This window comes from Syzygium oleosum, unplaced genomic scaffold, assembly GCF_021117445.2.
Source record: "Syzygium oleosum isolate NSW1041296 unplaced genomic scaffold, Sole_v2.1 Sole_v2.10, whole genome shotgun sequence".
In the NCBI taxonomy this organism is placed as follows: Eukaryota; Viridiplantae; Streptophyta; class Magnoliopsida; order Myrtales; family Myrtaceae; genus Syzygium; species Syzygium oleosum.
In genome coordinates, this window is record NW_026607494.1 from 4,740,494 (window position 1) to 4,758,210 (window position 17,717).

Consider the following 17,717-nt stretch of genomic DNA (forward strand, 5'->3'; position numbering starts at 1 on the left):
TTTAACTTCTTTGAAAAAGTAGAGTTTCGAACTTCTCATCTTGCTCTTAACAAGTAGGAAAAGTGGCTACTGGCCAAACTCTAGTCGTTATCGCAAACTAACTCCCACCCCGCCAGACAAGTTCAGTGTCCGTGACGTGCCGTTACCCCACGCGCCGTCAACCACGCGCTCCCACGCGATTAGCAGGAAGAAAGAAAATAGTTAGCGAGCAGACCGGGACCCACGTGGAGGGAGAGAAAGCGGTCCGAGCGCGTGGGGCTCGCTTTTTCCATTTTCCACTATCCCTTCTTTACCAGAAATTTCTTCTTTGTTTTTTTTTTTTTGGCCTTTTGGGTAAAAAGAAACCAGAAAATGATGATGCATGGGAGGATTTTCTAACAACACCCCCTCCCGCTAATCTAAGCAAATAAAGAAAATAATCTTGCAATTGTTATAATCATCGGTGTAAGAAGGGGGCGCTATTAAAGTATTTCATATCGCTTGTTTACAGGATTCATACATTTTTTATATACATATTGTCTATTCCGATTTACTGATTTAAGATTTTGGATGAGACACACCTTGTCATAGCGTTAGAACTTAATTAACTTTCGCATCTCCTCTCTCATCGAGGGTTCGGCGTGGGATGAGCCTGCCCTCACTTGTCATTTCGCAATTTATAGGCACATGTATTTTTCGGTTCTCTATTAGAATCTCGATTTTACCGCGGCAATTAAGGAGTTATTTGGACAACAAGTACAGTCGATCTCACGTTAATTCGGGTTGCCGTGACCGCGACTTAAGCCTTTTTTTCTCGCGACGCTGCGACATTATGGTCCTAGCTGTAAAAAAAAAAGTCAATTCGGCTTCTTGTTTTTAAATTTTTTTTTTCACCTTTATTTTATTTTACTTTTTAATATATATATATATTTTTCCTGGTTAAGCAGAGAGAGAGAGAGGAGGGGTCATGATGGTGTGAAAAGAAAAAGAGGAACAAGAACATCTGTGCCCTGCCCCCCCTCCCCTCCTTATCTCTCTCTCTCACTCATGTTGTTGTTGTTGCAAGGAGGAGGAAGAAGCAGAGAAGGAGAGAGAGAGAGAGAGAGAGGCAGGCATTGGAGGTCAGAGGCCCTGCTCTTTTTTTCTCTCTCTCTGGCAGCAGCTCCCCCCCCCCCCCCTCTTCTTCCTTTCTCTTTTGTTCATGGGCCATTTTAAAGGGGGCAAAAGCTGGAGCAAGCATTCCTTAAGATTCTTCTCTTCGCCATCATCACCACCACCACTTTTCTCTCTCTCTCTCTCCCCGCCCCTTCTCCTTTCGCGTGCTGTCTGAACTTTTCGGGAAGAGACCGGGGGGGTCGTCTCTCGTAGCATTTGACCGAGGCTCGGAGGCACTTCCGCTCCGTCGTCGGGCATTGCTCCGGTGGTGGTGAATTTTGTAAGTTCCGTGACTTCCACGTTCTTTGTGTAGCCGCATTGCAGTTTCTCTCTCTCTCTCTCTCTCTCTGCTTTCCTTTTCTGGGTCGTTCGTCGCTGGAAGCTTGTAATCCGAAGTTCTGCTGCTATCCATGTTCGTCTTTTTTCCTTCTGTCGTTTGCGGCCAGCGATGGCTGCCAGTTTTGCTACGCGTGATATGGTCACAAGGGTACTGCTTCATTTGCGGATTTTGTGCGCGATTTATGTTTCGCGCTGAGAGTTTTTTTTGTTCTTCGTGTTTTGTTTAATGTGGTTGTGAATTACTCTAGTTGGGACATGTCCCTGTTTTATAATTTGGGTGATGGCTATTTACTGGTTTGCTTTCCGGCTCTATAATTGCTTAATATGCAAGAAAGAACTCGACCGGATTGCTTAGGACAGTCTATTCATGGAAAAACAAACCACTTCTTTTGAGGTGCTTTTGGGAATTTTCTTGGGAATGTATCTTCGCGACGGAGATGATCGTGTTCTGTTTTCTCTTTTTCTTTCTTGAGTATTTTTGTCCTTTGGTTCTGTCTCTCCGTTGTGAATAATGCATGCAACTGGGCTCTTCAATCTCCGGAATAGAGAGTGGCCCTCCTTTTATTGTTGAATCCAGTAGATTTGGAAGCCTCTTTAGTGCTCTAATGTTGATTTATTTGTTGACAAATGAGGACATTCAACCTTTTGGCGAAAGTTACTATTGTGGGTGGAATCTAGTCTGTTCTCTTCTGGGATTGCCTTACTTGAAAAGTGAGATCATGTCTTAGTCGAATATGAACTGTTTAGCCTTATAATTACTGATCTGGTGCTACTGGTTCCTGTTAAATCTGAAATTCTACCAGCTAGCCCCAGCTAATTGATACCCGTTTCTCTTCTGTATGGACTCTCTTTTTTCTTTTCTTTTTCTTTTTTAATGTCCCTGGCTGCTTCATTCTTTTTCTCTCTTCATGGTGATTCAAAGATTCTTTCGCGATCTTGATTCACTGGAGCTTTACACAACCAGATTGCTAATCCTTCAACTCGAGTTTCTTAACACATCCAGCTTGATTATCCTTAAATTTAGAGGTAGTTTCTAGATATACCTGGATTAGGAACTTCACTCACTATATTTTTTTCCTCAAATTTTTGGTTCTCTGTTCATCCCTTTTTGCCCCAGTATGTTATCTTGCTCTTTGTTCTCAAAAGTCTCGCTCTTTCTGAACAGAGAATTGTCTGAAGGATGACGAAAGTGAGTCCTGAACTTGGTAGCATGGGGTCTCATGAAGTTCTGGCGGTGTCAGCGGATGTCAGCTTTGCTTCCGATTGCTTTCCTAAGTACAAGTTAGGTCCAGATAATCAGATTTTGGAAGAGCCAAAGGATGATAATAAAGGTCCATCCTTAAAGGAAGTTGTAGAACAAGAAACTGCCCAGTTGTCAGAGCAACATAAGCGCCTCTCAGTTCGTGACCTTGCCAGTAAATTTGATAAAAACTTGGCTGCTGCGGCTAAATTGTCCAATGAGGTATTTAAGTCTATACCATTTGCTGAACGTTGTACCGAATACATATAAAAGTTGTCCAAATTCAATCATATTAATCAATTTGATATTGTGCTAGACCTTTGATTAATTGTGCCCCAACTTTATCCTAGTAGTGGCATTAGCCATATTCTGTTGGAGTTCACTGTGTAAAGAACTCGAATTGGTTTCTTGCGCTTGGTTTTTAGCAAAGTCTTCTGTTTTTTCTTCCTTGGAAATTGATCAACTTTCCAGAGAGTTACTGTTAATAAACTTTTGCTGTATGTCAGGCAAAACTGAGAGAAGTTGCTTCTTTGGAGGGTCATGTGCTCCTAAAGAAGCTTAGAGATGCATTGGAATCATTAAGGGGCCGATTATCTGGGCAAAACAAGGAGGATGTAGAGAAAGCCATCGCAATGGTTAGTTCTTATGCTAATTATCCATGTGTTGCTCGAACTCCTTTATTCCATGACCTGATGGACTAGTTCAGTTCTTGGTTCCTCTGGTTGAGCCAACGCGATTTGGATTGTAATTGTATTTGGCTGTCTAGTGCACTGAAGGATAGCCAAATTTACTGAAGCATGAACGGCCATGGTATTGCAGCAACATTGACGTACAGAAAAGGCCATGTTCTTGTCCTTTTCACTTTTTTTTTTAATTTTTAAATAAGCGAACCTTCATTGTACTGACTCTTTTTGTTAAACATGTATCAATTATCTAGGTCGAATTTCCTTTCTTTAACCTGATGCAAGTTTAAAAGGGTAGATAATCATGATATGCCTAAGCAGTCTGGCTTTGGACATTTGGATTCACAATATAGAACCAGTATTCTATTCTGTTCTATCTTCTGTCGCTACTTCATAACTTGATCTGTTGATTTAATCCATCCCTTACACAAAAAGTAGCTGGACCTCTCTTTTGCTGTCAGCTTCATCAGATGGATCTGAACATGCATGCATGCAATCAAGTTTTCCGGCCTTGCAAGTTGAATTACATCGAATCACAAGAATCTAATATAAGACTATTACCAGTTAGTTTCTGAGGATCTTTTATCACTCTGTTCAGTATCAACTTTAGTTCCACATTTTTCTCCTTTTGCCATGTTGTTTAGGTGAGGGATATCCTCTTCACTTTTGAGTTCCTAGCTGTCTTTTTAGTGAGATTAGCTATTTTTGCTGTCTTGTCACATATATATTGAGCCGGGAATCCATCATCATCATTCTTTGACGAAGGAATGCTTCACATATGTCTCCACTTCTTCCTCATGAACAAGATCCTTTATGTAATGGATATGAATGTCCGCATTTAGTGGCTATCTTCCTGAGTACATATTGTTCAGCATGATGACGAGTTTTTTTGACTGCGATTGCCTCACAGGTGGAAGCTTTAGCAGTCAAGTTGACTCAAAAAGAAGGAGAGCTAATCCAAGAAAAGTTCGAAGTGAAGAAGCTTGTAAACTTCCTCAAACAGGTATGCTCATGCTAGAGAAACTCGAGGACAGTCTTATGGCAAAAGATGGTGCTAATGATAGATTGAAGATATATTCTTAATATTCTATCCAAGCTAGCTTTTGTCCTAGTGATAAAAATTAGGAACTTCACCATTCTCTTTTGTACTTATATGTCACTGTAGCCGTTGTTCCAGGAATTTCAGTATAATATCTGCACTTGCGAAGTGTCTCAACTTAAGTTTCTGTAATCTCTTTTAGTAGGGATGTCCTTTTTCTCACTTAAGCTCTTCATATGCAGGCTTCTGAAGATGCTAAGAAGCTTGTTAGTCAAGAAAATTCCTTTGCTTGTGCTGAAATTGAGAGTGCTAGAGCAGTAGTACAGCGATTTGGGGAGGCCCTTGAAGAGGAAGAAAGAAACTCCCAAACATCTAAAAAACAGGTACCTAGTTTAATGCTTTATTGTTATTAAGCAATAACAGCCCGTCAAGCTTACGTATGTTACGATGAAACATAGGTTTATTGGCATATGTAAAAATTTTGCATTATCTAAATCAACTCGTAAAAAAAATGGAAATGAAGAGTTTCTCTCACCTCACCCTCTTTTAACTTTACTTCCTTCTGTTTTACTTCACGGTGGGCAATGGTTTTCCCCACTAGAGTTGCATGGTAGTGGTGAGCCTGAGACTGGAGATAGAGAGGTATATATTAAGGTCACTCATCCAAAGAAATTTTCGAATTTGCTGTCGCAAGCTAACAAAATTTCTCCAACCATCTCAAAAACCACATGAACAAGCTCTGCATTACTTAATGTCGATAAATTCTCTCTCCCTCTTCCTCTCCAGTTGTCACATGCTGTCTTATCCTTGGTTTAAATATGATCTAATGATGTCTTCAAGTTTGGCTATTAGAGGCAAATGCCAATAGACCAATTTAGTCAAAACTTTGTCTGTAATTTCTGTACCAACCTTTCTTTTGTCCTTCTATTAACTTCCTGGCTTTAATGACTGCTGCTATAAAGTACATGTCTTGCTTATGGTAATCTCTCTCAGTGAAAGGGGCAATATAATACCTGATGACTTGCATTTCTTTTGTACTCTAGCTTACACTGCAAGGTTGCTTGGTGATATCCTAATGCATCACTTAAAATTCCCAAGTTTCATCTTTGGTGACTCATGGTTTAAAATGCAACAAAAACGCGTTCAACCATGTTTGTTTATCCGATGATGTGCTGAAACCTGACACTCATATATATGCTCGTGTTGTTTGGTTGTTATAGGATGTGGAAGAATTACTGCAGGAGGTTCAAGAGGCCAGAAGAATCAAATTGATGCACCAGCCAAGCAAGGTGCACTATCACTGTCTCTTATGTTTCCAGTAGCACATACAATTTCCTTAACGTGCATTATCAGTGTTACTTTGTAGCACATCTTTGGAAATTATCATCTATTACTGAAAAGTAAGGGCAATTCCTGGAATTAATTATTTGGAAAAGATAATCTGTCCAAGAATCTTTGTGTATGCAAGAGTCCGGTTGCCCGTGATTATTTACATGTAAGTTAACCCAATTACTTATTAGTTCTCATTGAAGGTAGTTGCACGGATTATTATAAAGCAAGGTCATCTTTACCACCTCAGAAATTGACCTTCTAGTACTGTGCTTGCCTATGCCACGAATGTTGTTGGCTGATAAATCTGCCACAAATCACTGGCTGAAGCAATAATTCTAGATATATAAGATCGGTAAATATGCGAGACTTCCCTTGCTCCTTTTGCATATGCTCATCCCATTTTGAATGAAACCAAAAGCGCAAGGAAATTCAACCGTGACAAGTCCAAATAACATAGCATCCTTGATTTGCCGAAATAAATGAAGTCACTTCTCTCTACAGCATACATATTGAATTACAACTTGCACTTGGCGCATACTGTAGAGTTCTTGTAATAGAGACTTTGCTTCAGGAGGAATGTGTGCTTTTGTGCAGGTGATGGATATGGAACACGAGCTGCGTGCGCTCAGACTTCAAATTCGAGAGAAATCAATATTTTCCTTTAAGCTTCAGAAAGAGGTCCGTCAGTTATCAGTAACATTACATAAGGCCTAATTTTATTTGATCCAGGATAATGGAAATGATAGGGATTTATAGTTTTTTCTCTTCTAATATTATTCTTGTTTATCTATTGTTTTAACTTTCTCTTCACTTTGTATTATAATAGAACGGGCCCGCGTGTTGTCGCGGAGAAAATTAAATTTTTTCTGTGCAATTCTTCTTTTAGCAAAAAAATTATCCTTATCTTTCTTTAATATTGAATGAGTTTGTTGAAATTTATTACGATCAAAGATAAAAATGTAACACATTTTACTTATTAGAAAAATATGTCCTCTCATGCTATACGGTCTCATTAGATAGTGTCGACATAGCACATTAAATTTTTTGTTTTTCCTCTTGAAAAATAAAAATATTAACTTTTTCGAGACACTTGATAACTTATCCTGGTATTTCTATAGAAAAATAGGTACTTCTTATCCATATTGTGTTAGATTTGATAAAAAAAAATGATTTACCTATAATTTTATATTATTACAATAAAATATTAATGCATACATAACAGAAGTTAATTCAAAAAGTTGTACTTATATAGAAAGACATTTGTATGATTCAATAAGAAAAAACTTAAATAAACTGATTCGGTGAAGGGAACTAAATTTTATTGGCAAATGCATTCATTGTTTTTTGCTGATATTTATTTATTAGACTAATGCTTTTTTTTTGCTTTAGTTTGGTAAAATCAACTAATTTAATAAGAGAAAATCAATTATATGAATATGAAATTTTTTCTACAAAAATATGAGCTTTATCTTCATATTCAGACAAAATGATGAATGAATAAGTGTACACTTTATTGTTAGCGGTGTTAAGAGAAATAACAATTTGACAGGTGGCACAATATGTGGCAGCCCCTTCTCTACACTTTAGTGTTTTTAGCACTTAGGTCTCTTCCATAGTGGATGCTGTACTCTTGTTGATGCATCGTTTTAATTAGACAAGTCTTTCGCTCTTCCTGTCGATTAGGTGTTTTCTTGAGCTAATCTCAGCTGGTCTCTTGCAGCTGACCATGAGCAAGAGAGCTGAAGAGAACAGATCTCGTCTATATATATTAGATGGTTGTGAGGCTCTCGGGTCAAATCTACGGGTCCGTCCTTGTGCAGATAATGCTCCAGCACTTTGCAAGTGTTCCATTCAGTGGTTTCGCATATCTTCCAATGGAAGCCAGAGAGATGCCATTTCAGGTAACCATTTGATATATTATTCACTTAAAGTCTTCCTATGCATAACCTTTCTCTAGCTCGTTGGCACTCTTGCTTTTGTTTGTATAATGCTCCATGGTTTCCAAGAATAATCATGGCTAGAGGACGGAAGGCTTTGTCCTGCTATCCATGAAGTCTACCATATGCATTCTGATTATGTATGTTGAGGGTGTGTGGGACCTGATAGATTATCTCTATAATATTGTCTGTTTGCATTTGCATTATTATTTCAATGTGGATATTTTGTTAACACTCCTAACATGGTGGAGCAAAAATCGTTCTGTCTAGAATAGGAATTCATGAATTATTTTCTGATTTACTATGATGTTTTGTAAGGAAATTTACATGTGCAATGATGTCAAAGTTTGGTCCTTGTATTTGCATGAAGAAAAAATTTCAGGTAGAAAATTGATGTCACGATGATTCGCTTGAGTTCGTGAACTTTCGTGGGTTTATTAGACATAAAAGCCGGAAACTCCTATGAAAAAAAATAGGACTTAACTAAATACTCTGTAGCCATAGCACTATTCGAGGGGCTCGATCTCTGAGAATTGGATACCAAGGTTCATCATATCTCTGGTGAAGGAAATTATCCACTTTGATCTTTTAGTGCTTTTTAAGTGCCCAAAACCTGCAGAGCTAGACTGATGCATAGTTGCAAACTAAAATAATAACTTCAAATGGATAATTGCTGAATGCTTGCATCATGTAGATTTCTTATTTACAAAAGCAAATTAACAGAGAAAGTATTGCGGCTTCATCACAAAGTAAACTGGTTTACAGCAAGGAAAAGAAGAAACAAGCTTCTTCTATGGATGTTACCGATCAAAAACAAAAATTTCATTAAGCACACTTCTTCAGGGAAAATTGAAAGAGGCTGTTTGGCATGTGTGAACACACAAACAATGTGAGCTTGCCTTCTCAAAAGCTTCTGATAATATTATATTTCGAATCTGTCCCATCAACGATATTTGTGAAGATTAATGGGCCTGCTCTATCCAGACTCTGAATTCTCTTACTCAATCATGTATATCGCTTCATCTATTAGATGATTTTGTGCTTTTCTGACCTAAAATCAAATTTGATCGAGGCGTCAAAATTCTGCACCTTATCTTGAGTGTAGCTGTGCGATTTCTGCAATAAATTTAGTGGCTTGCTCTACCCATAAAATTGAAAAACTATTAAGTAATTTTCGGTTTTATTTCCCTTAGGTGCCAACTCACCGAGTTATGCTCCTGAACCCTTGGATGTCGGACGAATCTTAGAAGCTGAAATAATCTTCAATGGCAACAAAGATTCTGTGGCAACCATCGGTTCCATCGATCCTGGTAGGTTTACACTCACCATACTTGAATAAAGTGCTTTATTATAATTGATTCTTCTACAAGCTTTGACATGGTTCTCTACTTCTCATTCTGCTCTATTTTTCTTGGTACTTTTGAATTTATTGAAAAGCTTAACAGTTAATGCTGTGGCTGCTCAATAATGATTCTCCTCTGAAGCCAATTGAATTTCTAACAGTTGCAGGACTGGATAGCCATGTAGAGACATTGATGCGGAAATCCAATGCTGAATTTACCGTATGTTATCTCACTCCTTATCCAGAGTGTGTACCATGATATCAATGCTGGTTCTATATTTACGTATAAGTAGAAACGTTTTTTCTTCTCAAGCAGTATGATTGTTGGAAGATACTACTCCCTTTACATTTCCTGTCTTCTTGATACGGTGACTCTATGCCTTCAAGTTAATTTTTACTCTGTTGCGCAGGTAACTATTTCTCAGATGAATGGTCAAGATTATCAGTCGCATTCATCTCATACGTTTCATGTGGGGAAAACAAGGATAAAACTTTGCAGGGGATGGATAACAAAGGCCAGAGACATATACTCGGCATCAATGCAGGTACATGTATGGAAGTGTTAATATACTGTGCAATTGGAGTCTACAAGTAGAATAATGTTCTGTTCTCTCTAGTAAAATAATTCCTGGATAGGCATCGAGTGGGTGCAATACTTACGAAAATCAAATTACTCTTTAACAAGAGAAATATTCTATGAGTTCCATGAGGTTCATCCACTGAACTAGCTAAAAACCCCAACTAAGAGTGCAGTAGTCTCGATACTTACATTCACTATATGTGAAGCAGTTTCAACTCAACAGGCATTTCTCATTCTTCATCTTTTTCAAATCCAGTTATGTGGAGTCAGAAGCGACAACAGTGCAGCAGCGAAGGGATTATTTTGGCAACCGAGAAAAGGGTCGTCGTTTGTGTTAACCTTCGAATCAGAGCGGGACAGAAATGCAGCTATAATGCTTGCAAGAAAATATGCCCTAGATTGCAATGTATGTACTCCGGCCTCGTTTCACTTGATACATCATTTTATTTTTTCCATTTCGCTGCAAGTTTCTTTTTGTAAAAGTCGCTTCTTTTGGTGCTTCTTTCATCACTAAATGCCAGGTTTAAACATATTCAGTCTTCAATTCGAGGTGTTTATATTGCAACTTGAATTTTTTCTGATCAACAGGTTTTGCTTGGTGGACCTGATGATCATCTCTGAAGCCCCGCCTTACTGACTGAAATTCTTTTTAAAGTGTGAGTATGATCAGTTTTTAAATAGGTTTAGCAGTGTGCATGGGTCTGATTATCGTGGAAAAGACCAAATGTCTTCGCGATTCTTCCTTTTTCTTTTCCCTTTCTATTTCCCTAAGCGACCATGTGTGTTTTGCTGCAAATGGTTGTGCTTCGCTAATCTTCTCGTGTGGTTTTAGGCGTCGTTTTTTCTTCCCGCCTAATCATCTGATGTAACGTGTTTTTGGGTATATAATGATTGATTTGATGAGCAAAATGCTTGTTTGAGTTGTGCGCTTGAAGAAGATTCTTGCTGCGAAACTATAATCCTTCCCCCAATCCGTCTGATCTTAAAGCTGAACGCCTATCATCATCTGATGTATGTTGAAACCGGTGCACAGGTTCTATTTGGTAAGTTCCGTTTGATTGGTCGGAGATATTCGGTCAATGTCACGCAGATGTAAAATTGCCACTATAGAAGCTGAGTAAGCATGCACACTTGGACGCTTATATCAGGGGTGAGCAGTTTCAAGTTTGGGCACATTTTGTGTCTTAGGATTTTCGCGACGGCGAGGTCGGGCTCGCCCTGCAGACGCGAGGGTCCACCAGCAAACGGAGCCTTCACTGCTGAGGTCGCCCTGGCCGGCGGGCGGTCGGCCGTGGACGCCTCACCGGCCCGTCCGGGTCAGGTCGGCTCGCCGAGCAGCGAGGCCGTGGCCGCAGTGCGCGGCACCGTTAGTGACGGCCAAAGAAGAAAACCCAAAGAAGAAAACGGTAGAAAGAAAAAAAAATTAACCTAATTCAAAATATTATTAAAATATTATTTGGGAACGAGAAATTTTGTGTGAATTCTAAACGCATTGCTCAGGGTTTTTCTACTCTAGAAATAGAAATTTTGGACGGTTTATCAAACGCCTTCAAATACTGGAAATTGTTTAAGTGCACGAGAATAAAAAAAAAAATTTCCGTTCGTAAATACTGGTCTGGTCCGGTTCTAGGGTCAGTCCGGAGAACCTGCTGATTTTTTTTTTGCATTTTCTTGTGTTTCTTTAAATGACAAATTTGTTCTTTCAAAGTACATATCCATCAACACGATATTTAGAACTGCCATGCCTAGTAATAAAACGATGAGAAGTAAAACACCGGTAAAAGCCAAATAGAAATCTGAAGCAACAGTGAATTGTCCTACTCTTCTCTTAGTCAAGCAAAATGAAATCTAAAGCAACAGCAGAATTCTCTACTTGCCAAAAGTAACAATCCATAAATATGATCACATAAAATAAGATAAACAATAAAAAGCTTGAACCACGTAATATAAAATATTAATTATAGAACTTCATTCCTCATTCATTCATTCATAAAAAATGCTTCAAATTCTAGTCACGTGAAAAACAAAACAAATAACAAACATAGTTGAAATGGGTTTGGTCCAGGCTCGGACCAATGATCACCCGTTTTACATAATGATGAGCCAAGATTCATTTCTGCCTCGGAATCATCCATCCAATTAGGCAGATCAATCTTCAAAAATACTTTCTTTAAAGAAAAATGGAAAAGTTTGTGATAATTGTTGCTTCATGTTTATTAAGTTGGGTGGATAAATAGGGATTAACCACTGTTTTTTTCTTGTTATTACAAAAGACGAGGTTAAAAAACGAACTTACCTATATCTATATGTACGATGTAAAAGCTATTGCTGATGAAGCGATGCTAGAGCTTTGTCGCTCTTTTTGGTCATTTTGCTTAGTTGGCAACATTAGGGTTCTTCTCCCTCACACAATGCTATCTATTAGTATTTGCTAATCTCTCTCCTCTTTGTCACTTCAACGTTTCTCCATTTAAGACGTAACTCCTTTATATACGTTTGAAAAAGCGTCTTTATCTTTACTTCCGCAATACCATATTACTAATTTTATTTGTTAAAATTGCTCCGAGCTCTTTATATTAAGTTTAAAAGCCCTAGCGATGTGGGTCAATTCTCAACATAAACCTTCATGTCTTTCAGAGATAATCTACAATTTAACGATGATTTAAATTCAAAGTATTGACATATTTTAATTTGAAGAATGCATGCAAAAGTAGTAGAGAGGACTAGTCATGTATCCTTTGCACATTGTGATATAAAGAATTGAGTATTATAACTATCGGGTAAATTTATCACAAGTGTACCAATTTGAGCTTTTTTGTGGCATTAATCTTTTCAAATTTGGAGCGAGAAAATAAAAAGAAGAAGAAGAAGAAATATTTGCTTACGTAAAAGCAAAAGATATAAAATAAAGAAATTTGCTCTAAGCGGGTATCCAAAAAAATCCCTCATTTATTTTTATTTTTCTATTTCGGGGAGTTTATCTATTAGATAAATTTTTTTTTGGTCAGATATCTATTAGATAATTAAAGAAGCTGTGAGAATTTGGTCATAAATTTCAAAAGAACACAAGAAAGACAACCTTGTAATTTTCCCTCTCAAACAAACATTCGTATCGCATACAAACCTCAGACGGAGACGAGCCCCAGCGACACAACGACGGCTCTGTTTCCACCATCGCTGAAGCGAGGATTTCTCAGGTTTGTCTGAATTTTCTCGTCAAGTCCCTCCGTTGTCCCACCGGTGCTCTGACCGAGTTTCCGAACGGGTAGGGTGTTGTCGCGCGCGATACAATCTGTTCCGAAAACCATAGAGATCGTTGCGGTTTCTTGATAGTTTCTTGCGCGCCAAGCACTCTGTTCCTAGCCGTGGCCACGATGGGGGAATCGCTGGATGATTGGAGGGATTTCTTTGGAACGACGGACATGTTTGAGTTCATCGAGACCGCTATCACGATAGCCGTGCTGGATCGCCCGGGAGATTTTCGGCTACAAAGAGACCGCATAGCCGAGCGGCTGTTCTCGACCACGTCGACTCAGAGTCGGCGGCGCCCAGGGTACGATGACCTGCCTGCGTCGCGCGATGGTGGAGATGATTGTGTACGCGCGAATAAAGAAAGTAAAACGATCAGGGACAACAGTAAGGATGACGTTGAGCGTGATGGGGTGGACATGAACCCGGAAAGCTATCTCGATTATGGAGGCGCAGAGGCATTTAGTGATGAGATTGATGAACAGTCTCAAATTATTGGTGAACTTCTAAGGATCAAGCGGGTTTTGGACAACAGTCAACACGAGGTGAATATCCTAACTCGAATTCAGTACATTCTTTGCCCATTGATTTCGAATTTCTGTAGTTTTGGAGATAGTATGTTGAAAAGTCGTTTTTTGTTTTGTTCCTTGTCCATATATATAACGTGGCTTTGTTTTTTGATATGGCAGTCTGATTCGGCGCTTTATGAATCACTGAGAAAACTCCAGTTGATGACTATCTCTATGGATGTATTGGAGGTTTGATTGAATAGCTTATCTTTCAATTAAGTTCTTGAAAGACAATGCCAATAGGCTTCTTTAATCCATCTAATTTTGCTGAGTTCTTGCAGAAAACAAAGATTGGGATAACTGTCAACAGTCTCCGGAGGAAAGGTGGATCGACGCAGATTGCTCAACTTGCACACAACATCACTATGTATGGAGGGATATATTTCAGTTCTGTCAATTCTCATTTATTCCATGGCTTCTTGAGGAACCGGACACTTGGGCTTAATGTCTGTATGCTGCAACATGAAGCAACTATACAAGTTTTTCTCCGTAACTACATATGCCGACTTTCCAAGAACTTCAAACTTGATTAGACGTAACTTTATGAAAACACTGAATCTTTGAATAAAAAGTAGAAACACTTCAACCTGCGATGCCTGCTTCTTGCGTAATCCAAGCAATGACACCCTTTTTGGACATATCTTGTTTGTAGCATAGATTCGGGTGCTTTACCAACTTCACTTAATTGGAAGCGCAAGAGCATGGTAATTTCATAAGGATTTCCAGTTCAATTACTCACAGATCGATTCTTTTTATAATTGCAGGAGATGGAAGGCCATGGTCGAAGAGATATGCCGCAGCACAAAGGATGTTGCTGGTATTAGCATTACTATTATACAAATGTTCTTGTAGGTTGCTTGTTCTTTATCTGGGTACCCTTTCTTATTTGTTTAAACTTGTCAGATTCTTATGTGGATCTTCGCAAAGTCGGAAAAATAGATTGTGCCAGTGGATTATCATCGTCAGTGAAGAACCAGAACACCCCAAAATGGCAACAAGAGAAACACGCCAACAAGGCCAGTTCAATTGCTAAGAGGAACCAGAGACCAAATATGAACCAACAACAGGCCACTGTGAAGCCCAATACATCTTCTAGTATCAACTCAAAAATTGCAACACAGAAGTTTGAGAAGGAAAGAATGCTTCAAAACTCAAACGGAATCATGGGCCGCAAGAGACTCTTCACCAGTCGACACGATGTAAGTGCGAAAGCTATTTAATTTCAGATTATCATTCCAACTAAAAACTGACTTGGTCATTTGTTTCCATCAGAAGATCAACAGCTCGGATGAAGTTGCAGTGGAAAAGAAATTTGGAGCCTCCAAGGGGACATTACAAGAGCACTATCAACAAGCAGAATCAGGTTAGTTGCTTTTGCAGGAAGTTCGACTGTTTCTTAGACCTACTACATAGCAAGCAATCACTTTGATCATGCTTTTTGACAGCCAAGAGGCAGCGGACAGTGCTGGCTTTACCTGCTCTCCCAAAGCAACCGGCAAGTCATAAGGGTCCAGGTCCACGCACTCGAATCGAAAAAACTCTTAGCCAGATGGCGAAGTCACGGAGACGGATCTCATTGTTTTGAAGACCAAACTTCCAGTGCCGAATGCAGCTGTTGCTTGATACTTCATTTGTGAAAATCTGTGTTTATTACCTCTGGACACGTTGCATATATTAGCTATGACTGGTTGATAGGAGTTTTTACTCAGGAAGCTTGTGCTTAGCTCGTATAGCTATGACTTGTTGCTTATATAGCTCATGATGGATATAGAAGTACAGACGAAGGGCTTGTAGTGGGTATTAGTCCTCCCACATTCAAATTTTTTTTCCCGTGAATAACAAATGAATTTACTCATGAAAAAGTTGCTTCTCAATGCAGTCTAAATTGTAACAAAGAAGAAGAGCAGTTGTGATGGGAAGAAAGATGTGCAGGTGGATGCTTGGGAACTGGTGCTTTTTGCTCTGTTTCAGGCCATCCTGGAGAGCATTTTCCGAGATATCTCCGCTTGATATATAACCTTATATATTCCTTTTGCTACGTCTTTTAGCTCCATGGACACAAGTTTCAGTTCTAAACTGAATGAAGAAAACAATCCAATCTGGTTTCCTATGAAGTCGCATGGCGAATTCGCACACCTATCATGTGCTTGGAGAATTAAAGCTCTGTTAACGTCACCCCCATCTCGCTCGCGCATTATAGATTACTCTATCCGTCAGTGGAAGTCGTCGAATTAGTCGCGAGTTTCTGTTGAAACTCGGGGTTGGCTTCTTGGGAGATCAGGTTCGTAGCAGATGGAGATTGCCCCATTCGAGCTTTCGCGAGTTAATTTGAATTGGTGTTGGCTGAGTTGTTGCTGTGACCTTGGACGGGCTTTGAAATGTTGGGGTTATGGAGATCGTCCCTGTTCTGGGTGTTTGCAGGGTTTATCACTCCACAAGCGATTCTGTAGGGTCTCAGAGTTCGTTTGCAGGGTGGTGCAAAATCGAACATTGCTCGGTCTACTTGACTGATGACAAAGCTCGGTAAGGAAGGGAGGATTGTGGAAGCACGTAAGAAGTTCGACGAAATGGGTGTAAGAGACGAGATAGCATGGGTCACTCTGATATCTGCTTATATCAAGCGTGGGTTGATTGAAGAGGCACGAAAAGCTGTTTGATGGGGTAGATGCCAAGAAAAATGCGGTGACTTGGACTGTCACGCTTGGTGGATACGTGAAGTTGGGTAGAATACGTGAAGCGGAGACTTTGTTTGATGGTATGCTCCATAGAAATGCTGTCTCGTGGAACACCATGATTGGCGGGTACGCATAAAATGATCAAGTTGACTCGGCGCTGAAGTTGTTTGAGAGCATGCCGGGGAGGAATGTGGTTTCATGGAATACGTTTGTCACTGCTTAGGCACAGCGTGAGAGGATCGAGGAGGCAATGACGCTTTTTGATCAGATGCCAAGAAGGGATGTTAATTTCCTGGACGGCAATGGTGGCAGGTTTGTCTAAAAGTGGGATGCTCGATGAGGCAAGAGAGTGGTTTGATAGAATGCCAGAACGTAATGTCGTCTCATGGAACACAATGATCACTGGTTATGCACAGTATAAGAGTTGAAGGGATGCTCTTAATTTATTTGAGAGAATGCCAGAGAGGAGGAACGTGCCGTCGTGGAATACGATGATCACAGGGCTTATTCACAATGGAGACAGAAAGGGGGGGCCAGGGATTTGTTCAATGAGATGCCCCAGAGGAATGTCTGTCTCTTGGTCTGTCTCTTGGACTACCATGATCACAGGGTATGTTCAGGATGGGCAAAATGAAAAGCGCTGAAGATATTTTTGAAAATGATGGCTGATGATGAGATAAAACTTAATCAAGCAACCTTCGTGAGCGTTTTTGGGCGCTTGCAGTGACTCGGCGGGTCTTGGGGAAGGAAAGAAAATTCATCAGCTAATTTGTAAAATTCCATATCATGATAATACATTTGTGGCATCGGCTCTCATAAACATGTACTCAAAATGTGGGGAGTTAGTCACTGCAAGGAAGATGTTTGACGATGGTTTGTGGAGCCAAAGGGATTTAATATCATGGAATTGTATGATTGCAGCTTATGCTGCTCATCATGAAAGTGGAAGAGAGGCGATCACTTCGTTCAACCAAATGATAGAATTAGGTTTTAAACCCGATGACTCCACCTTTGTGGGGTTGCTCTCCGCATGTAGCCATGCTGGTTTAGTGGAGGAGGGCCTAGAGTACTTCAGCAGACTTGTGCAGGATGATTCCGTGCACCTGAGAGAAGATCACTTTGCATGTTTGATTGATCTGTGCGGTTGAGCTGGTAGGCTGGAGGAAGCTTTCAGTTGGATTGAGCAGGTTGTGGACAAGCCATCTGCATGTCTTTGGGGAGCCCTTCCAGCGGGATGCAACTATCACGGGAATGCGGAAATCGGCAAGGTGGCTGCAGAGAAGCTTTTTCAGTTGGAACCAGAAAATGCTGGCACATATTTGTTGTTGTCTAATATATATGCATCGACGGGGAATATCATTCATGCGTTTGTTGTTGCCGACAAGTCTCACTGTCAAAAGGAGCTTATCCATTCTCTGCTCCTCGATCTTCACTTGAAAATGAAAATGAAGAGGTCTAGTTCTGTACAAAAAGATGTTGATTCAGCGGATGAGGACTTTTTGGTAGCATGAAAGTCATGATTTTTGCCTTCTCTGTCCAATTGCAACTCTTTACTATTTTTGTTTGCTCAGGTTTGAGAAACGGATGGCACTCCGGTA

The 17,717-nt window shown here is 39.8% G+C and overlaps 2 protein-coding genes and 1 pseudogene across 5 annotated transcripts; all 3 read left to right on the forward strand.

Moving 5' to 3' along the window:
• The first annotated feature begins 1,598 nt into the window (after window positions 1-1,598).
• LOC115683361 (stomatal closure-related actin-binding protein 3) lies at window positions 1,599-10,535 on the forward strand. 2 transcript variants are annotated; one of them, XM_056315657.1, is made up of 13 exons: window positions 1,599-1,621; window positions 2,639-2,935; window positions 3,220-3,348; window positions 4,307-4,399; window positions 4,678-4,818; window positions 5,656-5,724; window positions 6,362-6,445; window positions 7,488-7,668; window positions 8,898-9,014; window positions 9,208-9,266; window positions 9,457-9,591; window positions 9,883-10,032; window positions 10,215-10,535. In XM_056315657.1, exons 2-13 carry the CDS (start codon window positions 2,654-2,656, stop codon window positions 10,245-10,247), a joined length of 1,473 nt encoding a protein of 490 aa, XP_056171632.1. In that variant the 5' UTR covers window positions 1,599-1,621; window positions 2,639-2,653; the 3' UTR covers window positions 10,248-10,535. The 2 variants fall into 2 exon arrangements, with proteins under 2 accessions (XP_056171632.1, XP_030463729.2); XM_030607869.2 differs by lacking the exon at window positions 1,599-1,621 and adding an exon at window positions 2,354-2,499.
• Window positions 10,536-12,443: 1,908 nt separating this feature from the next.
• On the forward strand, window positions 12,444-15,558 carry LOC115683309 (probable mediator of RNA polymerase II transcription subunit 26b). 3 transcript variants are annotated; one of them, XR_008817294.1, is made up of 9 exons: window positions 12,444-12,823; window positions 12,896-13,420; window positions 13,565-13,633; window positions 13,726-13,811; window positions 14,209-14,261; window positions 14,348-14,643; window positions 14,717-14,807; window positions 14,890-15,237; window positions 15,324-15,558. XR_008817294.1 is itself a non-coding variant. In XM_056315152.1 (8 exons), exons 2-8 carry the CDS (start codon window positions 13,001-13,003, stop codon window positions 15,027-15,029), a joined length of 1,155 nt encoding a protein of 384 aa, XP_056171127.1. In that variant the 5' UTR covers window positions 12,444-12,823; window positions 12,896-13,000; the 3' UTR covers window positions 15,030-15,558. The 3 variants fall into 3 exon arrangements, 2 of the variants coding, with proteins under 2 accessions (XP_056171127.1, XP_056171128.1); XM_056315152.1 differs by having other exon boundaries at window positions 14,890-15,558; XM_056315153.1 differs by having other exon boundaries at window positions 14,720-14,807; window positions 14,890-15,558.
• A 364-nt stretch (window positions 15,559-15,922) lies between these two features.
• Window positions 15,923-17,632, forward strand: LOC115683409 (pentatricopeptide repeat-containing protein At2g35030, mitochondrial-like; annotated as a pseudogene).
• The last annotated feature ends 85 nt before the right edge of the window (window positions 17,633-17,717 follow it).